Source organism: Culex pipiens, chromosome 2 (genome assembly GCF_016801865.2).
Source record: "Culex pipiens pallens isolate TS chromosome 2, TS_CPP_V2, whole genome shotgun sequence".
NCBI classification, from domain to species: Eukaryota; Metazoa; Arthropoda; class Insecta; order Diptera; family Culicidae; genus Culex; species Culex pipiens.
The window spans coordinates 151,932,480-151,954,161 of NC_068938.1; the positions used below are offsets into that span (position 1 = coordinate 151,932,480).

Genomic DNA, 21,682 nt, shown 5'->3' on the forward strand with positions numbered 1-21,682 from the left:
TAAAAAAAAAACTAAAAAAACTAAACTGGAAATTTTGGAAATTTTAAAAATTTTGGAAATTTTGGAAATTTTGGAAATTTTGGAAATATTGGAAATTTTAAAAATTTTGGAAATTTTGGAAATTTTGGAAATTTTAGAAATTTTGGAAATTTTGAAAATTTGGAAAATTTTGGAAATTTTGGAAATTTTGGAAATTTTGGAAATTTTAGAAATTTTGGAAATTTTGGAAATTTTGGAAATTTTGGAAATTTTGGAAATTTTAAAAATTTTGAAAATTTTGGAAATTTTGGAAATTTTGGAAATTTTGGAAATAATAATAACCACGATAAATATTTCTGGGGAACGGTACATTCTGGGGATTAGTTTACTGGGGAATAGTACATTCTGGGGAATGGTTTTCTGGGGAACGGTTCATTCTGGGGAATGGATTTCTGGGGAATGGTATTCGGGGGAATGGTTTTCTGGGGAACGTGACACAATCCTAATTTCAATAGAAATATAAAGATGGGTCAAAGGGCCATTTTACATGATCTTTCAAAATAAGTCCGCGGGCCACAAAAAATCACCTCGCGGGCCACGTTTGGCCCGCGGGCCTTACTTTGGTCACCCCTGATTTAGTTAGTCCGATACTTGAGTGATAGAGACCGCCGAAACGACTGCATCTCCGACAAAGTATCACGTGAGTTTTAAGAAGGTTAGTAGACTGGTATGAGGCTAGGATTTACGAGTGGCAGTGATGTGAACATGAGCAATTTGTTTATCGGTTGAAAATTGTTTAATCTTAGGCAGCCATCAGCCAATTTTCTTTACGGAATCAACCAAAAATGTTCAGCCAAATCCGCGAAAAAACGGATCACCCTATTATGGAAAAAGTTGCGGTGTTTTAGGGGGTTTGACATTTAATTTAAACATTTATGAAATGTCGGCCTTTTTTCCCTACAAAAACTGAAATACTTCAACTCAAAGTTGACAAAATTGTGAAATAAATGTTGGTCACGGCCTAAACCTAGAAGTAAGCTCGGTCCAGGAGTAAGAGTCGTCTCGCCGAGTAAAGAACCTGTTCCGGTGTAAAAAAAAATCCACTGAAACATAAAAATTGTCATTGTAATGCAATGCCAAAGTTCTGATAGGCTAAAACAAATCCAAATTTGATTGAAATAAGCATACTGCACCGAGTATGTTTTGCGCAGTGGATTCCCTTTGAATATCAAATGTCCAGAACCATGCAATGTAACAAATTAATGCTGATTTAAGATATCAAGGAAGTAGTTAAATTTGACATTAATTTTGGAACTCGTTCGACGAACTGCCCCAAACTGATCTTTTGTTTTCATTGACTGCTCAAGCGATAACACAACACAGACACACAGCCACAGACAAACATACACAGACACTAGCACGATTAGAATAATCAATGAAATTCCACTCGCTGACTAGCAGGCGTAGCAGAATGTCCACTTCGTCGTCATCGCGTCGCGTGAAGTAATTTGCTTCGTCCGAGAATTTCGACGCGATGTGTCATCAACGCGCGTCGCGCTCTCGGACCAGGTTCCGACCAACCCTCCTCCCCCTTCTTGTTCGCGTTTTGCCCTTCATCACTCATTATTGTTTTTATTTTTTCTTGTTCAACCAGCTGTGATGACGATTTTCCACATCACAAAGGTGGCCCCGCAGACCTTATGCAATATGGTCCCATGCATCCCTGCCGACGGTGGCCATTCCGACGGAAGGTCACGCACCGCTGTCGGAGGAGTTGGGGGGCATTTCGGGCAAGAAATCGATTTTTCCACCACCCATCGACGTCGACGTCGTTTTTTGTGTGTGCAAATTCCCAACCAGCCATCTTTGATCAGCAGCTCGCTCTTTTTTTTATTTTCGCAAAACTGACGAACGTGTGTGTGTGTGTGCCCGACCCTCTTAACAATAAATTTCAAGCTTGTGTACCAACTCTATTATTTAAAAGGTGGCGAGAATCGAAATCGATTTTTGCTTCATATTTCGGAAGCAAAAACAGTACTTACAGCAGCCGTACAGAGTCCGCAATCGGTCGCGCTGATGTCGCCGCGCTGAGGTCACGGGTGAGGCCGTCCGCTGGTCCGCTGGAACAACGATTCCGTTGCCTTTTTTTTCGAAAGTTTCACCCTATTTTCCTCTGTCTTCTCGGCCAGCAGCTGACGAAGACGCCACACAAGTGCTGCACCTTCGGACGAAATTCCGAAACCCCGCGGGGAAGAAAATCACTAGCCCACACGCACGCACGCACAATATCCACCGGAACGGTCCCGCTGAAACGGTCGGGGAAAACTCGCGACGACGGAGAAACTCCTTTTTTCTTTCTTTTCCAAAAAACCACCAACGCAAAAACGCAGCTTGACTCGTCACTCGAAAATTCGTTCTGCCAATTTTTCAACTTTGACAGTAGTGACAGTTTATAAGCCCACTGCTGAAAAGATGGCGCCGTCCCCCCGAGAGCAGGCGTTACGAATTTTGGGTTTGTTTTTGAATTTTTGCGCAACGAACTGTCAAAGTGCCGCGAGAAATCGATTTGTGTTTACGTTCGGAATTTCGAGTTTTGTGAGTGGAAAATGAGCAAACCGAAGCCATACTTTGCCATCATATCGGGCCTCTGTGCGTCGTCGGCGAGTTTCTTCGGCAAGCTGAGCTCGCTGGGGCAGGAAATTGCGGAAAATGCTGGTTACAAGCAGGTGAGTTTTTTTCCAGCAAGGATTTTCATTTGCGAACTCGCTAAGCTCCGAAATTTTCCAGCCCGGTGTGAAAAATATTCGATTGTTTTCAAAATATGCGGTTATCGAAAATAACCCAGTTTTGGATAAATTTCAAACCTGACCTGACAGTTGTACACACTTATTAAAAGTGAACTAAGTTTGGGTAATAAAGTTATCTACGTGCGCATGTACACTCAAAGTAAAAAGTATCCATTTTTCAAGTTCACCCGTCGTCACCCTTTAAAAGGGTATCGAAAATGTACTGAATTTGACATACCCTTTTAAAAGGGTGACCAAGGGCAATTCAGTGAGAAACTCTGGGAGTAACTCGGAGTAGCTCTGAGTTTCTCAGCTTCCTCCCGAGTTTTTCAATAAGGCTTTCTAGGCCCAGTGAAAAAAATATATTTTTAACTCAAAAATGACGAACTCCTCGTCACATTGTCCTGATGCAAACAATGATCGAGCTGTAGCTGTCACAGCCCTGCGAAGTATGTTGGCTGACATATCGGGCAGTCAGTCAAATAAACCAGCTAGAAGTCGCTTGACAGAAAAATTTTGCTAGAAAGAGATAGGAAACCTGATGCAAACAAACGTCCAGCTGTCATGTAAACATACTTTGAATGTGTTGGTAAATTTCTGACTAGAAAGCCTTATAGAGGAGAAAAGCAACGCGACAAAATTTTGAGGCTAGGAATTTTGACAGGTATGATTTTCATAAAGTATTCGCCTCCTTTTCTCTCCCACAGAAAACCTGGGAACGAGGTAGCTGTCAAACTAGGCCAAAATGTTAAAGTCACTCACAAAATGAACTTTGAGTGATTTGAGTTCATTTCTGACGTCACAATTTTCTCCTCTATAGGCAAGAAAACCGTGACGTAGCAAATGAATTCAAAGAACTCAGTATTCATTTTGTGAGTGCCATTTGAGTGGTTTGACAGGTGTCAAATCGGGACTTAGCATTTTTTAAATTTGAATTTGCTTCCGATTGCGCGAAACATCATAATCCGAGTTTTTTTTCCCGTATTATTGCCCGTGTGCTTGTCCGTGCTTCTGGCCGTTTTGGTGTACGTGCACCTGACCACGTAGGTGCCTGTTCCTGGTCGTTCCTGTAGCCGTGCTCTAGGCCGTGTCCTTGTCCAGACTCCTGACCGTGTTATTGTCCGTGCTTCTGGCCGTTTTCGTGTCCCTGGCCGTGTAGGTGCCTGTTCCTGGCCATTCCCGTGACCGTGTCCTTGTCGTGCTCCCGACCGTGTTGGTGTCCATGCGAAACGGAACAACCGGATCAAAATTCAATTTTAAATGCAAAGTCCCGGAACTGACACCTGTCAAAAAAGTTCATTTGGATTGTTTACCTTTGAGGTTAAGTTCCGAGCTTTTCTCCTTTATTCCCACCCGATTGTCGATACCTTGGTATATGCAACCATGACAATGACAATGTCGTTTGTTTATGTTTTTTCGCCAATGTGAAAATTATCGCCCTGACCCAAACAAGGAAAATTTCAGCACATATCCGAACCGGAAGATTCATTGCATTTTCCGGATCTGGAGGAAGGTAGGTAAATCAAAGTGCTTATTTAGTCTAGCTTTCTTAACCCCGCGATCTTCTCCCAGGTGGCCTTGCAACGTAACGCACAGCGATCGTCCAGAATCAACATCTCGCTGTACTCGCAAAAAAGCTCTACCTGGAGAAATTTATGCTGTACGCGCATGAGTCGGACCTGTGCCACGAGCTAGAACTTCGCCAAGCTCTGGTTAACTGCTTTGAAGCTCTGATGGGCGCACTCCTGCTCGACGGTGGTATCGAAACGGCCGATCGAGTCTTTGCATACGCGCTTTTTCAGGAAAACGAAAGTCTGAGCAATATTTGGATCAACCGAAGAGCAAGCTGCAGCAATGCTGTCTCACGTTGCGTACAATGGACGGCGGTGAGCCGGACATTCCGATCTGCAAGGTCATCGAGTGCAACGGCCCGACCAGCACGCGCGTCTACATGATGGCTGATTACTTCCGCGGCAAGCGCCTGGCCTGCTCCAACGGCCACAGCACCCAGCAGGCCGAAATAAACGCGGCCAAGCAGGCGCTCGAAAACTCCAAGGATTTGTAACCGCAGTTGGATCACCAAAAGCGCGCTATTGCGCAGAGTTTGAAGCGGCAATAGGTGAGGACCGATGACCGGTCCGCCACGAGCGACGTGATTCTTTGGACTCGGGCACGGACCCGTACCGGAAGCGACGCCGCAAGGTGGATCTCAATCCGGAGAGATTGAGTAGTGTTTCTAAAAAAATAAAGATTCTGGACAGTTACATACTAATTAAGAACTTGGAAAACAGTGTATTGTAAACTAGAATTAAAAGCCACTTATCAACAAACGTTTCAACAATTCGCTTTCTGTCTGCGGAAAATTGCCGAACTTTCCCGGGCGAACGCGTCCGCCCGTTCGTTCCCCAAAATGCCACAATCAACGTCGACGTGGTTCCACTTGATCTTGATGCTTTTGTCAGCCAACTCCCGGTCCAACTCCTCAAAGTCGACCTGGTTCTTAACGGGCTTACCCGCGTTCCGCTTCCAGCCGGGCAGCCACTTGGTGACGGAATCGATCAAAAACTTGGGATCTGTGTTCACGGCAGGGTTGATGAATAGACACACACGAATTTTCTAAGTGTACTTTGATTTGGCTCTGCACATGACTTATTGCTGAGCAGTGCGCGTGCTTATGTTAAGCACGCAGTGCTTATGATTTCGCGTGCCTATATTTAAATTACATACACATCGTTTTTAATCAACGAACTCGATGAGAGTTGGTTCAAGCTCAAACTGGTGTGATAAATTGGACTTATCAGTAAACGGTTCCCAAAATCCGAGTACTTCAAAAACATAAAATATGTTTTCGATTAAATTTTTAGAGCGCAGATTATAAAAATAGCTATCGCTTTGCCATCGTTGGAACCAAGAGGCCGGACACAGAGCATCCACCTTGCCACGGATTTGTCGGACTAGGTAGCATGAATCAGTAAAAGGACTACAATCCGTAGTCTAGTGGTCGACTACCCTCAAGCAGCTGGCCTTACCTTCAAAGTAGGGTCACTCGCATAAACAAGTGCTAGGACCGCCACAGAGCGATGGCGAATAGCCAAGACGACTACCTGTTGGAACTAGCAAAGCCCGCTGGTCATCCATAAAACTGGAACCGGCATGAAATCCAGAAATGAAGCCATCCGCGGAAATCAGCGATGGAAACTGCATTCGGCAACTTAAGACAGAATTATCGCATCCAACAACAGGCCTCTGAATCGGCCAATAACACTCCCGGCTAGACTGTAATGTCGAGTTGATTTTCCGTCGAATTTTCCATTATTTTATGCGTTTCATTCTCAATCTAAAACATAAAAGAGCTTTTAATGTTATCCCACAATCAAAAATTATTATTTTACAAACCTCTTATTGAAATTTAAAAAAAATCCGTCTGAAAATAAGCACACGTGCAGCTATGTGCTTGTCAAGTGACGTGCTTACCAGAAAAGTAAGCACGAGAAAAGAAAAAAGTGACGTGCATCACCATAGACACTGAAAAACATGCGTGCTTGGTGACGACTTGATACCCGTCTCCTATGATTTAAGCACGACACCGTGCATATCAATCAACCCTGGTTCACGGTTAGTCTTTTGATGCCCTGCTGCTTGGCCAATCGAATCGCTAGCGCAGCCGCCTGAAACTCTCCGCAATTGTTGGTCGCTCGTCCACTGACCGCGTTCAGCGTGTCCCTCGCCAAAGTATATCCCCAGCCCGACACAGGCCGCCGCCGTTCCATTGCCCTCCCAGGATCCATCCGTGTAAACGTACATGAAACCATCCTCGTCCTGATGAAAGTTATAAATGCCGTACTTTTCCAGCTTCACGCCGCTGTCCTGTTTCTTCCCCTTCTTCCTGTCTCCGATCCCGACCCCCGCAGCTCATCCAGCTCCCGCTTCAACCCTCGATCAAGCCGCGTTGATCTCTTCGTAATATTCAATCAGAACCCACACGGAATCCACCGGCGGAACCACGAATTGAACATAGCCCCCGCCGACGAGTTACTTCCGCTGTCGGTAGCAGATCCGGAACCGATCCGCTGCCGTGCCTGCTAACGGGAGGGAAATTTTTTAAACTTGGCCCCCGTAAATCCGGTCACTTGTTGTTGGCATTTGGGCCTGCAAGATAAAAGATTTTGTTTTTCAAAACAAACAAACCTTAGCAACAGCACTTGACATTTTTTTCAAACACAAGGTTGATCTATGTAGGTGGGATTGGTGAAAAGCAACCGGAGTAACTCGGAGGAACATTGAGAAACTCTCGTTACTCTGGGCAAAATTGAGGAACTCTTTTGCTCACTGAAATGCCCTTGAGGGTGACGCCGGGTGAGCTTTAAAAAAGGATAGAAAGTATCCTTTTTGAGGATCCTTTTTGAGGGATACTTCTGACTTTGAGTGTACGCTCAACCTCCGGTAGTTGGTCACTTTTTCGTTTGACACTATTTTAGTTTGTACTCCGTTGGGTTGGTCAAAGTCAAACTAAAAAGTGACGAACTGTCACTTTTTACACGGCGCTCACGCACTCTATCAAAACAAACGTTTGGTCAAGGGGAAAACCACTCTGATCAAAGTGCCCGGGGCACACATCGGGCACCTTTGGGCACACATCGGGCACCTTTGGGAACATTTCTAGGCACCTTTCGGCTCATTTGACAATTGAAAAAACTATCAAAACATCACAGCAATCCAAAGAAAATTTAACAAGATTTTGTTGTGTTATGGATTAGTTTGGTTTAGAAAGTGACATCTTTCTAGATTTCAAAATCCCTGGGATTTGAGAATTATATTTGGCAAACTCCAGATTTCGTTAAAGAATCCGGTTCCATGCCACATTGCCACATAGGTGGAGGTTGATTCTGGCGTCATTCTTTTCGGAATGATGCTCCGCTCCGACTTGCCCAAAAAATCCCGCCAATACTAATAAGATCTTGGCAAAGATGGTGTGTTAGCTGCAGCTAATTCCAGACTTGGCGATTTTTTGTTGGTCACAGAATCGCTGTCCAGCTGAAATCTCTTTTTCGAATTTTGAATTGAACCCTCTTTAAAATCAAAATGTGTGTCTTAAGAGAAAGCAAACGCAAACTGGCCTATTTTTAAAATCCATTTATTTTATGTGCTGGGGTTCAGGCCCCCTGAGTCGGGCAGGACTTTACGAATAGTGTATGGTTCAACAAATATTCTGTTTAATAAAAAAAAGTCGTTCGATGGTTACAAAGGATTTTTTTAGCGATTCTTGCGGTTTTTGTTGAATAAATCTTTTATTTCATGTTCCTCTAGCTAGAACTCGTTTTGTCTTGAACAAATTCTTTCTTCAGGGCTGTAACCATCGATGACGGGGAAGGCTCTCAGTATTATGATCAGTTCCTCGTTATCCATAGACTCCCCGGTACAGGACAGCAGATTCATAAACTGGAAGGGCCTTATTTAACATCTGGACCTGGCTGAGGTCCTTCCCATGTATCCAGTCACACAGTCAGAGATTCAGGACAGACAATCTCCCAAACTCAACAGTTGTATCTGTGGTCTTATCGGCTTCCCCGGCTGACGCGTTGGCGCCACCAAACTGGACCTCCGCCAAACACTTGTATGGGTCCGAGATCTTCTGTAGTTTTCCAGATTTTCATTGCGAGAAGGGAAAAAAAATAAAACATAATTACAAACACAATGAATCTAACATTTCCAGATCTCACCACAATATTTCTAAATGTAATTTTTCTAAAAGAAATCTTTAGAAAAATCTTTTCCTCAAAAAGGCAACTGACACATTAAAAAATGTAAACATTGTTGCTAAAATGGTTGCTTAGCATTTCTCACTGATTATTGATTTTCACCTCAGGGCAACTTTACTCGGGCACCTGCGGGCACGTTGGGCAACTTTGAGGCACAGCCTGCTCAAGGGCACTATGTAGAGTGGTTTTCCCCTTGCGTTTGGTAGTGTGTGTGAACTCCGTGTAAAAGAGGTGTCGAACTAAAAAGTGACCCCGTTCGTTTGACAAACGTTGTTGTCAAATCATCGGGGTTTGAGTGTATTGCGTGTTCGTACACGATAAGAAGTAAGGTTAAATCACCGACACCGACGTAACACTCAAGTAAAAAAGAGGACCCTTCTTTGCATCACCCCTCCGGTAAGTCCGGTGAGCTGTCAAACGGTTTTTCGAAAAATGTATTAGCAAGGCAACACTGATTCTATTTTGTTTGTAAACACAAATCAGCTGATTCATTCATAAACTACGTTTTGTTTGCAAACAATGGGTCGAGCAGTGTTGCGAAATATATTTTTATCGGCAAGGGGTGATTCCAAGGAAGTAATTGGGGTGAGTCGTGCTGGGACACATTTCAGCAGATTTTTTACATGGAGTGTTACGTCGGTGTCGGTGGTTAAATTTTGTATGGTTAGCAAAATCAAATGGTGTGCTAGTGTGCGTAGCGGAACTCTTAAAGGCTTTTTTGGCCAAGTGAAGATTTTAAATAAACTTTAGCCTGAAAATGACGTAAACAATGATCGAGCTCGAGCTGAAAGAGTCCCAGCGAAATATGTTGGCTGAAGTATCGAGCAGTCAATCAAAAAAAAAAACAGAAGTCGCATGACGACAAACTTTTGCTAGAAAGAGATAGCAAATCTTATGCAAACAATAAGGCTTTCTAGTCGGAAATTTACAAACACATTCACAGTATGTTTACATAGCAGCTGGAGGTTTGTTTGCATCAGATTTTCTATCTCTTTCTAGCAAATGTTTTATGTCAGGTGACTTCTAGCTGGTTTGTTTTACTGGCCGCCCGATACGTCAGCCAACATACTTCGCAGGGCTGTGACACAGTTCGAGCTCGATCATTCCTACTGAGAATTTTCGCACGAGCCTCAAGTCGATCTGGCTCGAGATCGAGATCAGGACACCGTGACGAGAAGTTCGTCATTTTTGGGTTAAATTCAAGGTTAAATCATATTTTTTCACTGGGTCTAGATAGCTTTATTAATGGACGTAATTTTTGAACGAATCCTAATGAATATTTTTTAGCCCGGAATTCTGGAGCAAAATTTGAAAGGGACGGTACGACATTGCTCTTATGACTTTTCATTACACGCGTTTAAATAGGAAGCCGTAAAAGCAATCCCTTTCAAACTGCTCCAGAAATAGTAATTTTCAATTTAGTTAACTTTTTCAAACCCCGAATGAATTTGTTCTTCACTTAATTTAAAAGCATGCCACAAACGTCTAAATTAACTTTTCAGTGGCAGTTGTTGGGGTTGGTGGTGCAGTCGTGTAATGGTACGCGTAAACGACTATAGTCGCCTCACACCCAGTCAACCTGGGTTCGATCCCAGACGGTCCCGGTAGCATTTTTCGAGATGAGATCTGATCACGCCTTTCTTCGGATGGGGAAGTAAATGTTGGCCCCGGTCTTACCTAGGGGTTAGGTCGTTAGCTCAGTCCAGGCGTAGGAATCGACTCCTTGTGCCCTGGCTCGGTAAAGTCGCTTCACAATCTAAAGTTCGTCAGTTCGAATCCCGGGTGTAAAAAGAGGTTTGGATTGTCTCGCCGTTTCAAACCTTCGGACACCTAGTTTCGATTAGGAATCTTGCATGTTGCAATTAGGAATCTTGCAGTTTTACTATGTTGAGAGCGGATTGGTTATTTTAACCCTCCAATATGTAGAGAATGATAATGATTCCTTAATTGCTACCATGCTATTTTGTGGAAGCATAGTACATTATACCGTATTTGCGTTTACTTTCACCAATAAGCCACAGTTAATTTAATAAGCAGCATTTTTAACAAATGTTCTTAAAATTACCTTGGTCGGGCCTTAGTGTAAGAGCTCTAGAACGCCAAAGTAATGCGGTAAAGCGAACATTTTTTTTTTGCATGAAGAAGCGAACGTAGTTTAAATTGACTAAGCGAATATGCTTTGTACTCAATATTGAGTATAAATTTGTATACCATCTTTTATAAGCGTGTATCGGTAAACAAACATCAAGGCGTTATCAAACTTGCACGGGGTGCGTTACGTTTCTGTTGTCACTGCGCATAAAATTAAAATTCGTGACGTTTTAGTTGTTTGTAAAGTGTTTGTGATTACTGGCTGGAAAAATTGAGGGAAAAATATTTTGTAAATTTCTGGTGCGGAAAAAGGTTTCCCCCAATACGGAGGGCCGAAGCTTTGCAACCCTTTGATCATCACGCATTGACCGCCGAGGGCGAAAATAAACTGTCCCCCGTTGCGAGCTCAGAAAAAATGGGTCCAACCAAGCTTACTCCGGAGGACCAGCAGTTCAACATTGCGTTTGTGTCCGCCGTCAAGAAACATCCGTGTCTGTTCGACAGCAACAGCACCGAGTACAAACAGGCCCAAGTGCAGGACAACGCCTGGCAGGAGGTTTCGGCCACGATGGCTGAGAGCGTAGATTTGTGCAAGAAGCGCTGGCGGAACCTGCGCTGTTGCATGACGCGGTACCTGAAGTCTGTGCGGGACAACGCGGACAGCGGTTCCAACGTGCGCCGGAAGCCGTACTACCTGTACAACCACATGCAGTTTGTGGTGCCGTACCTGAAGATGAAGGACGGCGAGGGTTCGATGTGTGAGGCGGAAGAAACGGCCTGGATCAAGGGCAGTGGCAGCGGCCGGGAGCTGATGAAGGCGGACGATGACGACGAGGAGGATGATGGGCAGGAGATTGAGACGATCGACGTGCAGGAGGAAGATCACCAGCAAATTAAGCAAAGCATCATTCAATCGATCAAGATTCTTCCCATGGCCGAGCAGCAGAACCAGGAAACGACGACCACAACGTACGAAATCATCGAGGCCACTCCGTCCAAGCAGCCACGCATCGAGACGGTCCACCAGATTGCCGTTTCCGCCCCGCCGACAACAAACTCCATGAAGAAAGACCCGCTCTCGCCGGTGAAGCACTACACGTACACCACGCTCAGCGCGACTCCGGCCAACACCACCACGCTGTACGCGGCCACGCCACTCTCGAGCGGAGGCGGCCAAACCCAGTCGCAGCCGGTTTCGGCCTCGTCGAGTGCGACACTCCGGCAGCACGCGTCACCCCTCCAACAGCAGCAGCAGCAGTTTACGTCGAACGCGGCGGCCGACGCGGACAACAACTTCTTCAAAAGTCTCATCCCCGATATTCAGTCGATGAATATGGACCAGAAGCGCAAGCTCAAGATCGGCATTTTGCGGCTGATTGACGAGATTCTGAGCACGACATAGAGAGGAGACGATGCAGCTGGCTCGTATTACGAATATACAAAAAACGTTTTTTTTTGTTTGCTATTTTTTGGCAGTGCATTGAGCGAAATGCATAATTTCAATTTTAACACCTGAAACTAAATTGTACTTTTGTTCAGCTTATTTTCGTTAGGGTCACAAAAAGTAGAGTAGAGTAAGGTTCTTTTGATTTTCTTTTTTTTTCTCTTGCATAGATGTATCGACTAAAGTTTTCTCATTTTAACAAATCGATGGTAAATAAATCTTTGTCTACAAAGTTATAACTAGTTCACTCAATTCGAAAGAATTACACATTGCATTGTATTTCGATCTTAATTTCTCGACTCACGATCGATAACTTAAATCCCACCCCCTCTTCCAGTTCGAGCTGCTCGCCCAGATCGCGTGCATCGTCATCATGGTGCTGCTGAACGCGTGCGTTTGGCGCTTCTTCGTCAAAGCGCTCCACTCGGACGGCGGAACGTTGGTCGCGGCGCTCGTCAGTGCGGCCACCAACTACACCGCCTCGGCCCTGCTCGGGTGGTTCATATTCGACGAGCGGACCTCGTTCCTGTGGTGGATCGGAACGGCACTGGTGCTGGCCGGGCTGCTGTTGATTGTGAACGACGACGAGCAGACGAAGAAAAAGCAGTCTTAATTTGTGTATTTTTTTTTAAGTTTTTTTAATTGTGTATAACAAGACGTTTACAAAAAAATATATTATTAAAAAGTCGCATCTTTTCGTTTGTAAAATTAGTACAAATTTGTGTTAGTTCGATGAGTTGTTCCGCGCGGAAGGAATGGATTAGTTGCGTTAGTTTAATTATTATCGTCTCTTTATAACGTAGTCCTCAGCGCCGTCTTGGTCCGACTGATGGTGGCCGCGATCGGGTTGATGATCACGTACAGCGTAACGGCAATCAGTCCAATGAGCAATGCCAGCCGCACCTGTTCGCCGTTGTCCTCCTCGAACCAGCGCGAGTAGATGCCCAACCCGATGGTGACCGATCCGAGAATGTACGTCACAGTTCCGGCCACTCCGTGCATGATTTTGGAGTAGATTGGTCGCACCACCGAGCGCAACTGGTAGCCGTACTTGGTGAAAACACCGCCGCCAATCGAAACCAGCGTTAGGACGACGGTGATCAGCCCGAACAGGCCGTGCGTGGTCTGGAAGTGGGCCTTTCCCATGCGGATTTTGTTCAGCACGATACAGACGAAAGCAATGGTGATGAGCACACCGGCCACCGCCTGCAGCAGCCAGTGGACGAGGACGCGGGTTTTGTGGTGCCGCTGGTAGGTGAGCAGATTGGCGCCGGACAGCGTGAGAACCGCATGGGACATCAGGACCAGGTACTGTGGAATGGGGATGATGTTTAATTTAATTTTCTAATCGTAATTTTTAACTGCGTTTGGCTCTGCAGTCTTAAACGAAAAGAAAGTTGCTTACAACTAAAGTATAAAATAAAAAAAGTAATTGCTTCGCGACCTGAGTACTGGCCCACCACACACCCCCACACCAAAAAGCTCAACACTTAACTAAAAGGGGAGCTTTCTGGTGTGGACTCCTTACTTAAAAGAGTCCTAACAAATTTTGAAGGCCGATTTTTCACTTTAATTTGCACATATCAATACGATTTTTAAAGAAATTTTTGATTTCAAGCTAATTTGGTTGGTTTTATTTTTTGCAAAATCTAAAGGATCGTTTATAGTCTGATAACGGGTTTCAAACCGTACAGAAAATTAAACAAACTGAATTTTGATTGAAATTTTCGTTTATAGTCTGATATGGGTTTCACACCATACAGAAAGAGCTCAAATTTGGTTGTTTTTGAAAGCAAAAAAGAAAATCTACCAATTTGCTTGATTTTTTTTTCCAAATATTTTTTAAAGATCGTATTAAAATGCAGAAATTAAGGTGAAAAATCAACCAAATATCCAAACAAACTGTACTCAGGTCGCTTCTACAAACTAAAAAGTCACTACAAAATTTTGAAGTTGGTCCAAAATCAAACTACTTGAAAAATAGTAAGAAATAGAAAGAAAGGAAAATTTAACTAAAAGAAACTAAAAACAAACAAAACTGCAACTAAAATACAAACGAAAATAAAAGAAAAATATCTAGAAATCATTGAAAATTTTGAATATCGCAGTCTCAAGGTCCAGGGTAAACTGTTCCTGGGACTGCGACAATCGTAACACCAAAAATATTTACAATCTACATTAACTTTGAAATTTGGTTCTGCTGGCAATTCCGTATTGGGAACTGCCGCAGTTGGTTCCAAATCAATTATAACACTTTGAATTTGGTTATCCGACAGTGAACCCGACGGAGTCGGATCCACCACAGATTCGTCCGAAAGGTTTGAATTGAAATAGTTACACATTGAATTTGGATCTGCAAGTGGATCCGTTTCCAGATCCACCGCAGAATGGTCGAAAAAGTTGCTCAAATCATCCGACGATGATTCCGGAACCGGGATCGCATCGTAGGCTAATTCCGCCAGCGATCGCGGTCCCGGAAACACCACAGACGGTTCAAAAATACGAATTCTTATACCTGCCAGTGGTTCCGGGACCGAAATCGCCGCGAAAGCTAGTTCCGCAAGCGATCTCGGGCCCGGAAGCACCGAGTTACGGCGAATTTCGTTTATCATTCCGAACCATTCTTGAACGGTGGCCTCAGTGGCCACATCGAGGTAATTATTCCTTAAATTGGTCATTTCTACATCCGGAACTTGGTCCGGAGTGAAATTAGAGTCCATTTGGGCCTGAAAAAAAGACCGAAAAATTATTCGGAAAAATTTGAGCAGCATACCTCCGTTCATGATGATAGTTGGACTCAATTGGCGGTTGCTGGGTAGGCACCCCTATTTATAACTTTTCGCGTTGTTTATTGCTACGGTTGCTACGTTGTCGGGTTGCTACGGTTGCTATGCGCGCCTGCGCAAGACTGTTTGTTTGGCGTTCGGCTCGGCTCGCGCAAGCGTAGTTTGGCCGAGGGCGGAGCTTCGGACGTGGTAGGCGTTGCGCAAGCCAGGGCGTTTAGTTGTCAGGTAGTGAAAATTAGATTCTAATTGAAAAGTTTTTTTTGTTCAAAAAAGTATTTTTTTTTTTGAACTATTTTTAAGTTTTGAACGTTTGGCAATTCAGCAATTCTTTTTCTCTTCAATCCAATTCCAGGTCTGACCAAACGCTGGACGCCGGATAATTTACATTACAACAAAACTTCGTTGAGTTCAAGAAATCAAGATTCAACTCGTCGTGATTTTAAGTGACTTAAAAAATAAAACATAACTTTTAGTGACCAAATAAACCGCTAAAATGCTAGAACCACCCTCGCTTTTCCCACCCCCTCGCGGCCACAGGTGCCACTTCAAACTTACCCCCACAGCCATAAACGTCGGATGCCACGAGAAGAGCACGGTCGCCTTGTTGAAACAGTGATAAGTGATGAATCCGGCGATGGCAAACATCAGAAAGTTGGCCAGCAAGTTCACCAGCACCAACCTTTTGCTCAACATCCTCACCGACTGGGGCTGGTTTCGTTTGGCCAAGTTCTGCTGCTGTTGACGTTGCTGTTCGTCGTCCTCCTCCTCAGTCGGGGACCGTTTCGTCGCAAATCTCGTTTCGTCAGTTTCCACTTGTTCCATGGCAGCAGCAGCGGCGATGATAACGCTACAGTCCTCGCCGTGGTGATAAGAATTATTTTCGGTTCCTCGTTGACTCGATGCTGCGCGATCGCCACTTTCCAAATCAGCTGTTGACGAAATCACAATCATCACCAAAAACACGCAAAAGATCCGTCAAAAGTGTTGTTTTGATGGGGCAGGGGTGGATAAAACTTTGAACCGGTTCGATTTCGAGGATAAAAAAGGATTTAAAATTCATCCCAACCCAAACAGTGAGTAGAAGAGAACTTAATCACCGAATGTGGCGCCGTTTTCCAGAATCCCGTACGGTACCGACGAGGGTTCACTTTCGATTTCGTTTCCCATCTTCAGCAAGTGGACGTTCACCTCCGGCTGCTGTTGCGCGCGAGTAAATCCCAAACTGAAGTGTTGACTGAAATGAGGTAAGTTTTGATCAAGTACTGCGCGGTCTATCGCCATGGCTCTGTTTACCGGCGCGGTGTTGGTTGATTTCGAGTAAATGTGTGTTGGAAGTTTCTGAGAATATGAAGAGGTTGGCGTCTTATCGAAACGGGTGCGACGAGCATCTTTGGGAGCAACTATAATTGCAATTTAATCAGTTTTATTTAAATGTATTATAATCCTTCAGAACGTCACTGAGGTTAGGAGGGGTGAAATATAGAGACCCTAAATAGGGAGACTGGTCTAAGCTAGATAAATCGATCACTGATAAGTTTTGCTGGGCGTAAAGGCAAATGCTTGTTTGGATAAGTCAAACTCGTGTCTGTTTGGGTACATCAAATTCACTTCGACCAGTCTCCCTATTTAGGATCTCTAGTGAAATATACACTCAAAGTAAAAAGTATCCTTTTTTCAAGTTCACCCGTCGTCACCCTTTAAAAGGGTATCGAAAATGTACTGAATTTGACATACCCTAAAGTATCCTTTTTGAGGATTGAAAGTACCCTTTTGAGGGATACTTCTGACTTTGAGTGTACATCAAATTTGAAATTAAAACTTAGGGAGCGTTCTTTTATTACGTAACGCGAAAATCGGACTTTTAGACCCCCTCCTCCCCTCGTAACAAAATTTCCATACAAATTTTAAAAATTTTGTATGGAGCGTAACACGGCCAAAGACCCCCCCCTCCCCCACCCCCTACTGCGTTACGTAATAAAAGAACGCTCCCTTAGCTCGCTCAGCTAGCACAATTCTAGAGTAAGTTTTTCGACGTAAGACTACGTCTTACTCGAAGGTACTGTAGTCCCATTTCAAAAAAACCTGGCCGCAGGCCCAAAAATAGCTTGTAAGATTTTAAACGTTTGTATTTTCTTTCAGACAAATTGAAACGTTGGTTAAATGAGTTTTCTATTGAAACAATTGGGTCCTAAAGCCCTAGGTCAATTTTAGTGTACAACAGTAAAAAATACGATTCAAACCCATTTCTGATCACTTTTTTTCATTTTAGTGCAAAATAATAAATTGACAAGACAAGAGATTTTTCCAATGAATCAACTATGGTTCCCTTGGAACGAACTGTCAAGTAGGACCTTTTCTGTCAAGAAGGGCCACGAAGTTGCAGGCCAAGGGTGCATGATACTGATGATACTCGTCGGTTGACACACCTAGGCGAGGAACATCCCGGAAGGAGCCCAACTACATCCGTAGTGCTGTTTGAACAAAACAGCATGGCTCTGGTTCCTTGCAAGTGTCCTATTTTCTTACCTCCACGTTGGCTTGGTTTAGTCATCATGATGACAAGGTGTAACCTAGCTGGTGGCCTGTGGAAACGACTCGTAAACCTTTGACCAGCGAGGGTCAGAGTAGAGACGGCTAAAAGAAAGGGGCGCGACAATGTGGGAAAGGGAAGTAATTTGTGATTGCAGACGGTATTGTTTTGATTCGCAGTATGTTGAGTCAACTGTGGGTCTCGTGGCGCAGGGGTAGCGGCTTCGGCTGCCGATCCCGATGATGCTATGAGACGCGGGTTCGATTCCCGCCTTATCCACTGAGCTTCTATCGGATGGTGAAGTAAAACGTCGGTCCCGGTTTCTCCTGTCTCGTCAGAGGCGCTGGAGCAGAAATCCCACGTTAGAGGAAGGCCATGCCCCGGGGGGCGTAGTGCCAATAGTTTCGTTTTTGAGTCAACTGCTGTGGATGTACCTGAGCATCGCAGAACGGGGTTTCTCTTCTTTCCATTTCAGCTATCAGCTATCTTCTGTTTATTTTGTTTTCACTGATTTTCTAAAACGGCTTCTGTTTACTATCCTCCATTTAATTTCGATTTTACTTATTTGATTCTCTTATTTCTCAACGCTTTTCCACTCTATTTTACCAATTGATGTTGCTGTAAAAAACTGTCTGCTTTCCCTTAATTTGGCAGCGATGTCAATTTTGTTTATCATGTGCCTTTTCTTTATTTATCTATTTGAATAATTTCTCATCTTCCCTGTAAATTGCCCTCAATACAATCTAAGCTTGTTTGTTACCTCTTTTTATTAACTATTGTTAATTTCTATATCTACTTCAGAAATTACTATCTTCCTTTTACTACATAGTATATTTCCTTCACTGTGCATTGTTTTGAAACTTCACCTTTTTCGTAAGCAAGTGAGGTTCGAGCCCTTACTCAATTTATGGAATGATTAAAGGATTAACACAAATATTACTATGTACTGTACTTTTGAAAAACTTTTCTAAAATGCTTAGGACCAAAATATTGTAACACAACACCGCGACAAAAGAAATAGCAACAGATAAACACAACTCAACAATAGGGGAGATTTCAGGAGAAAACAATACACACTAAATAACAATTAGTTTTTGAATTCAAACTAAAAATAAAACAGTTTTTGCTTTAATGAAAATTGATAGGCACACTATAAATGGTTAGGCGCTTATACTTACATCAAACCATACGTAATGTACCACCCCCGGCCGAGTTAAAATGCGTAACCGGAAAAGAAGGTGTGCATGCCTGGCACGAACACTCAAAGCATGTTCTAGCGTGATGCTCGTACTGACTCAGAGCAAGGGTGAGATGTAGGTGTAAGGGCAGTGCGTGTTCGTCGGGAACCTGGTGCATAAGATCGGTCAAGGCCCGTTCTTACACTGAAAATTGCGAATTGCGAATTGCGAAGAAGGGCCACGAAGTTAATTTTTAAACATTGAATTAAAAATCAATTTTAAATCCTTTGTGGTCGTACAAAGGGTCATTGTACTTAGAAAAATAAGCTTGATCGCAGTTAACCATAATATCACAAATTCAAACTTAATTTTAGGACCCAATTCAATGTTTTAGCATAAACAAACAGATGGGACACTCGAGTGCCGAACCAAAATCGGTTATTTCAAATGCAATTTTGTTACGGCAATCACTCACCCGGCGCTGCTGCCCATTTGAAAGTTTTCTTGACCGGTTTCTTCCGAAGTGCATACCTTACATTAAGTTGAGCGTTCGCTCATTCGAATGCAGTTCCTTTCGAATTAGCGAATCCGCTCTGTACAGCGAATTTGAAAGCAAAAAAGGCAAATACAAACAAACAACGAAACAAACCATCCACTGTAACGACCCACAGGACTTTTGTGGTCTCTATTATAAGTTTCTGCTCGAACCTAGAAGCACAGACAAACAGACGTGACTCTCCATACAAATTATTTTTGAAATCCATCGTCCTTAATCAACCCCATCAGATCACGGCGACGCCAGCGCTGCCTGGTGAGCTGATGCCGAAGCGCAGCCCAAACATACCAATACAAATCCATTACTGTCATGTGTCATGTCAGTGTATGCGTGAGACAATCAAGCCTTAACGACTGAAAACATCAACAGCTGACCGACATAATTTTGTAAATGCTGATCGTCAGTACCCGATGCAAAAAATAAAAATCAACGTCGAAGATGACGGTGAATCAGTTCCGTTTCCAATGGCAGAACCTCATGAGCCAAATCATGCGGCAGCACCAGCAACGACGCACTAAAACCGCAACGATAGAGATCAAACCACTACTGGTCCTCCCCGTTGCTTCCAAGTTCTATCGAAGATTCCTCCTCCCCCAGGAAACATCCGCGGGGAACGTGTCCACGGCGCAATTAAGTTGCGCCAAACAATAAAAGCAAGAGAAAGGTTCCAAAACATGCTGCCGTTAAATTTATCTCGAAACAGAACCACAGAAACTTAACTGTGGAAAAAAGATTGAGTGGCGCAACATCGCCAAAAGGCCAAAAGGACGACCAGCAGCAGCAATCTGAGCAGCAGTCCACGAAGGATAAGCAGGTTGCTCCGAATGAGATGACTCCTCCGCAGTAGCGGGCACCTCAGCAGCAGCCTCGACATCGGCAGGCAGTTGAACAGGCCCACCGGGTTAATATTGGGGCAAGAGGCTATGGCCAAGGCTGCCCCAACCTTTTCCTGCAAAACCTGGATTGCGATTCACCGTTAGATTTTCTGAATTCCATAAATTTTTGTGTTCTCATTTGCTGCTTCGCACGTGCTCACGCTCAACTTAAAAACAAAAAAAAGCAACACACACACTGAGAAAAGACGGGTGAGCTGTCACGACAGCAGCGCCATCAGCGCCGGGTGAGTGAATGCCGAAACAAAATTGCATTTGAAATAACCGTTTTTGAAGGACGATGGTCCGGCACTCGAGTGTCCCGTCTGTTTGTCTGTGCTAGAAGTCCGAAACCTTGAATGTGGGAGATCACCAAAGCCTCTTTTTATTCCAAGGAACCTTCTTCCCCAGGATTGACTGGCGACCTTTGAATTGCGAGTCCAAACGCCACCAGCGATTCCACCGAAGCAGGCTTGGTTTGCTGTTTTTTTGTCTTTTATAGTAAGGAGACGACTCACACACCTGGAATGACTTAACAGCAAAACAAAAAAAAACTAAGGCCGTCACCGATGATTTACTTCCCCATCCGGTGGAAGGCAGATGGGAATCAAACCCATGATCACCCACTTTCAAAGCGAACAGCGTAACCATTCGGCCACGCCTGCTACCGGTTCGGTGTCAGTCGCGAAAAGAGGGGAAGTCGGGGGAAGTAGTGGACCGATCAGCATTATTCAGAGGTGGGCAAAACCAGGGGGATGCTAACGGCAGCCATCTTGGGTGATTGAGATTGATAACGCGCGAAAACTGCGCACAGTGAAAACAAAAATATTTCTTTTTTTAATAATTCAATTTTTGTTATAAGAATTACTTTAGTAAAAGTCAAATTACACAGTAGTTAAGTTAAACGTTTCATGTGATAAAAGTACAACTTTAAATGAGGTCATCGGCCCGATGTGTGCTTAATAATCCCAACTTTAGTAGTTTATTTTGCAAAAAAAAAAAATGAAAAAAAACACCTCACAAACATACACTAACTCTTGAACGTACATTGCGGTAAAATTTTACATTGAAACAATAATTACTTTATTTCCATTTTATGCCTGCAGTTTTTGTACTTTTTTTTTTACAGTACGCAGTTGCTTTGTTTTGGTTCCGTAACGAACAGCTGTTCTTTTGTGCTAGAGCCGAAGTTGACATTTCCCTTTTGTTCTGGTGCCGAAGTTGACAACTTGTGTTGGCTGCGGGCGAGCTGCCTGTAGTGAGATATAGATGTCGCCCCCCTGGGCAAAACCGCTCATTTTCAGGAGCCGCTTATTTTGGCTCTTGATGTGCGAGCGCCTCTTTTCAACGATTCTTTCGCTTTTTTTCAAAAATTTGATGAAAAGGCTATTTCTGGAGCAACACGAAAAAAGGGCGGATAACGTGGTGGTTAAGCATTTTGACAGCTGAAACTTTTTTGAAAATTCCAAGACAACAAGTAACTTTTTCACAAAACTCGAAGTGTTAAACAATAGTTGACCTTCCCAGCTACCTTCAAACGCAGCAGGTTTTGTTGAATAGTTACCTGTTGTCTCAGAATTTGCGAAATAGTTCTATCTGTCAAAATGCTTATGCGCCTTTTTCAAATGTTGCTCCAGATTTTTAAGAATGGTGTATTTGGCGGTCTCTATGTCAAGATTTCTGATCTAAACGTTCGAATGA

The 21,682-nt window shown here is 43.7% G+C and overlaps 5 protein-coding genes and 1 long non-coding RNA gene across 6 annotated transcripts in view; 3 read left to right on the plus strand and 3 right to left on the minus strand.

Moving 5' to 3' along the window:
* Window positions 1–2,291, minus strand: part of LOC120420426 (lissencephaly-1 homolog) — a 130,497-nt gene extending 128,206 nt beyond the window's left edge. Inside the window, exon 1 of the mRNA XM_039583448.2 lies at window positions 2,022–2,291. The gene's annotated coding sequence lies outside the window, so the exon portion shown is untranslated. The remainder of the gene's footprint in view (window positions 1–2,021) is intronic.
* The window catches only part of LOC120420420 (ubiquitin carboxyl-terminal hydrolase calypso), a 227,525-nt gene that overhangs the window by 191,510 nt on the left and 14,333 nt on the right, over window positions 1–21,682 (plus strand). The gene's annotated exons all lie outside the window — the stretch shown is intronic.
* Window positions 2,474–12,698, plus strand: LOC120420433 (transmembrane protein 42). The gene is made up of 2 exons (XM_039583457.2): window positions 2,474–2,705; window positions 12,397–12,698. The coding sequence occupies exons 1-2, from the start codon at window positions 2,586–2,588 to the stop codon at window positions 12,670–12,672; spliced, it is 396 nt and encodes a 131-aa protein (XP_039439391.1). The 5' UTR covers window positions 2,474–2,585; the 3' UTR covers window positions 12,673–12,698.
* LOC120420434 (uncharacterized) lies at window positions 8,035–8,626 on the minus strand. Its single transcript, XR_005605851.1, has 2 exons — window positions 8,486–8,626; window positions 8,035–8,397 (listed from the first exon to the last, which is right to left on the minus strand). It is a non-coding gene; the product is annotated as an uncharacterized LOC120420434 (long non-coding RNA).
* On the plus strand, window positions 10,834–12,298 carry LOC120420427 (uncharacterized). Its single transcript, XM_039583450.2, has one exon. It carries the CDS (start codon window positions 11,031–11,033, stop codon window positions 12,015–12,017), a length of 987 nt encoding a protein of 328 aa, XP_039439384.1. The 5' UTR covers window positions 10,834–11,030; the 3' UTR covers window positions 12,018–12,298.
* LOC120420430 (transmembrane reductase CYB561D2-like) lies at window positions 12,759–16,083 on the minus strand. The gene is made up of 3 exons (XM_039583452.2): window positions 15,943–16,083; window positions 15,401–15,774; window positions 12,759–13,370 (listed from the first exon to the last, which is right to left on the minus strand). The coding sequence occupies exons 1-3, from the start codon at window positions 16,010–16,012 to the stop codon at window positions 12,852–12,854; spliced, it is 963 nt and encodes a 320-aa protein (XP_039439386.1). The 5' UTR covers window positions 16,013–16,083; the 3' UTR covers window positions 12,759–12,851.

Coding starts and splice junctions, on each gene's coding strand:
- LOC120420433 (XM_039583457.2), top strand. CDS start 2,586: ATGAGCAAACCGAAGCCATACTTTGCCATCATATCGGGCCTCTGTGCG. Junction 2,706..12,396: donor AAAATGCTGGTTACAAGCAG/GTGAGTTTTTTT, acceptor CCCCTCTTCCAG/TTCGAGCTGCTCGCCCAGAT.
- LOC120420427 (XM_039583450.2), top strand. CDS start 11,031: ATGGGTCCAACCAAGCTTACTCCGGAGGACCAGCAGTTCAACATTGCG.
- LOC120420430 (XM_039583452.2), bottom strand. CDS start 16,012: ATGGGAAACGAAATCGAAAGTGAACCCTCGTCGGTACCGTACGGGATT. Junction 15,775..15,942: donor GGAAAACGGCGCCACATTCG/GTGATTAAGTTC, acceptor TTTCGTCAACAG/CTGATTTGGAAAGTGGCGAT. Junction 13,371..15,400: donor CGACGTTTATGGCTGTGGGG/GTAAGTTTGAAG, acceptor CCCATTCCACAG/TACCTGGTCCTGATGTCCCA.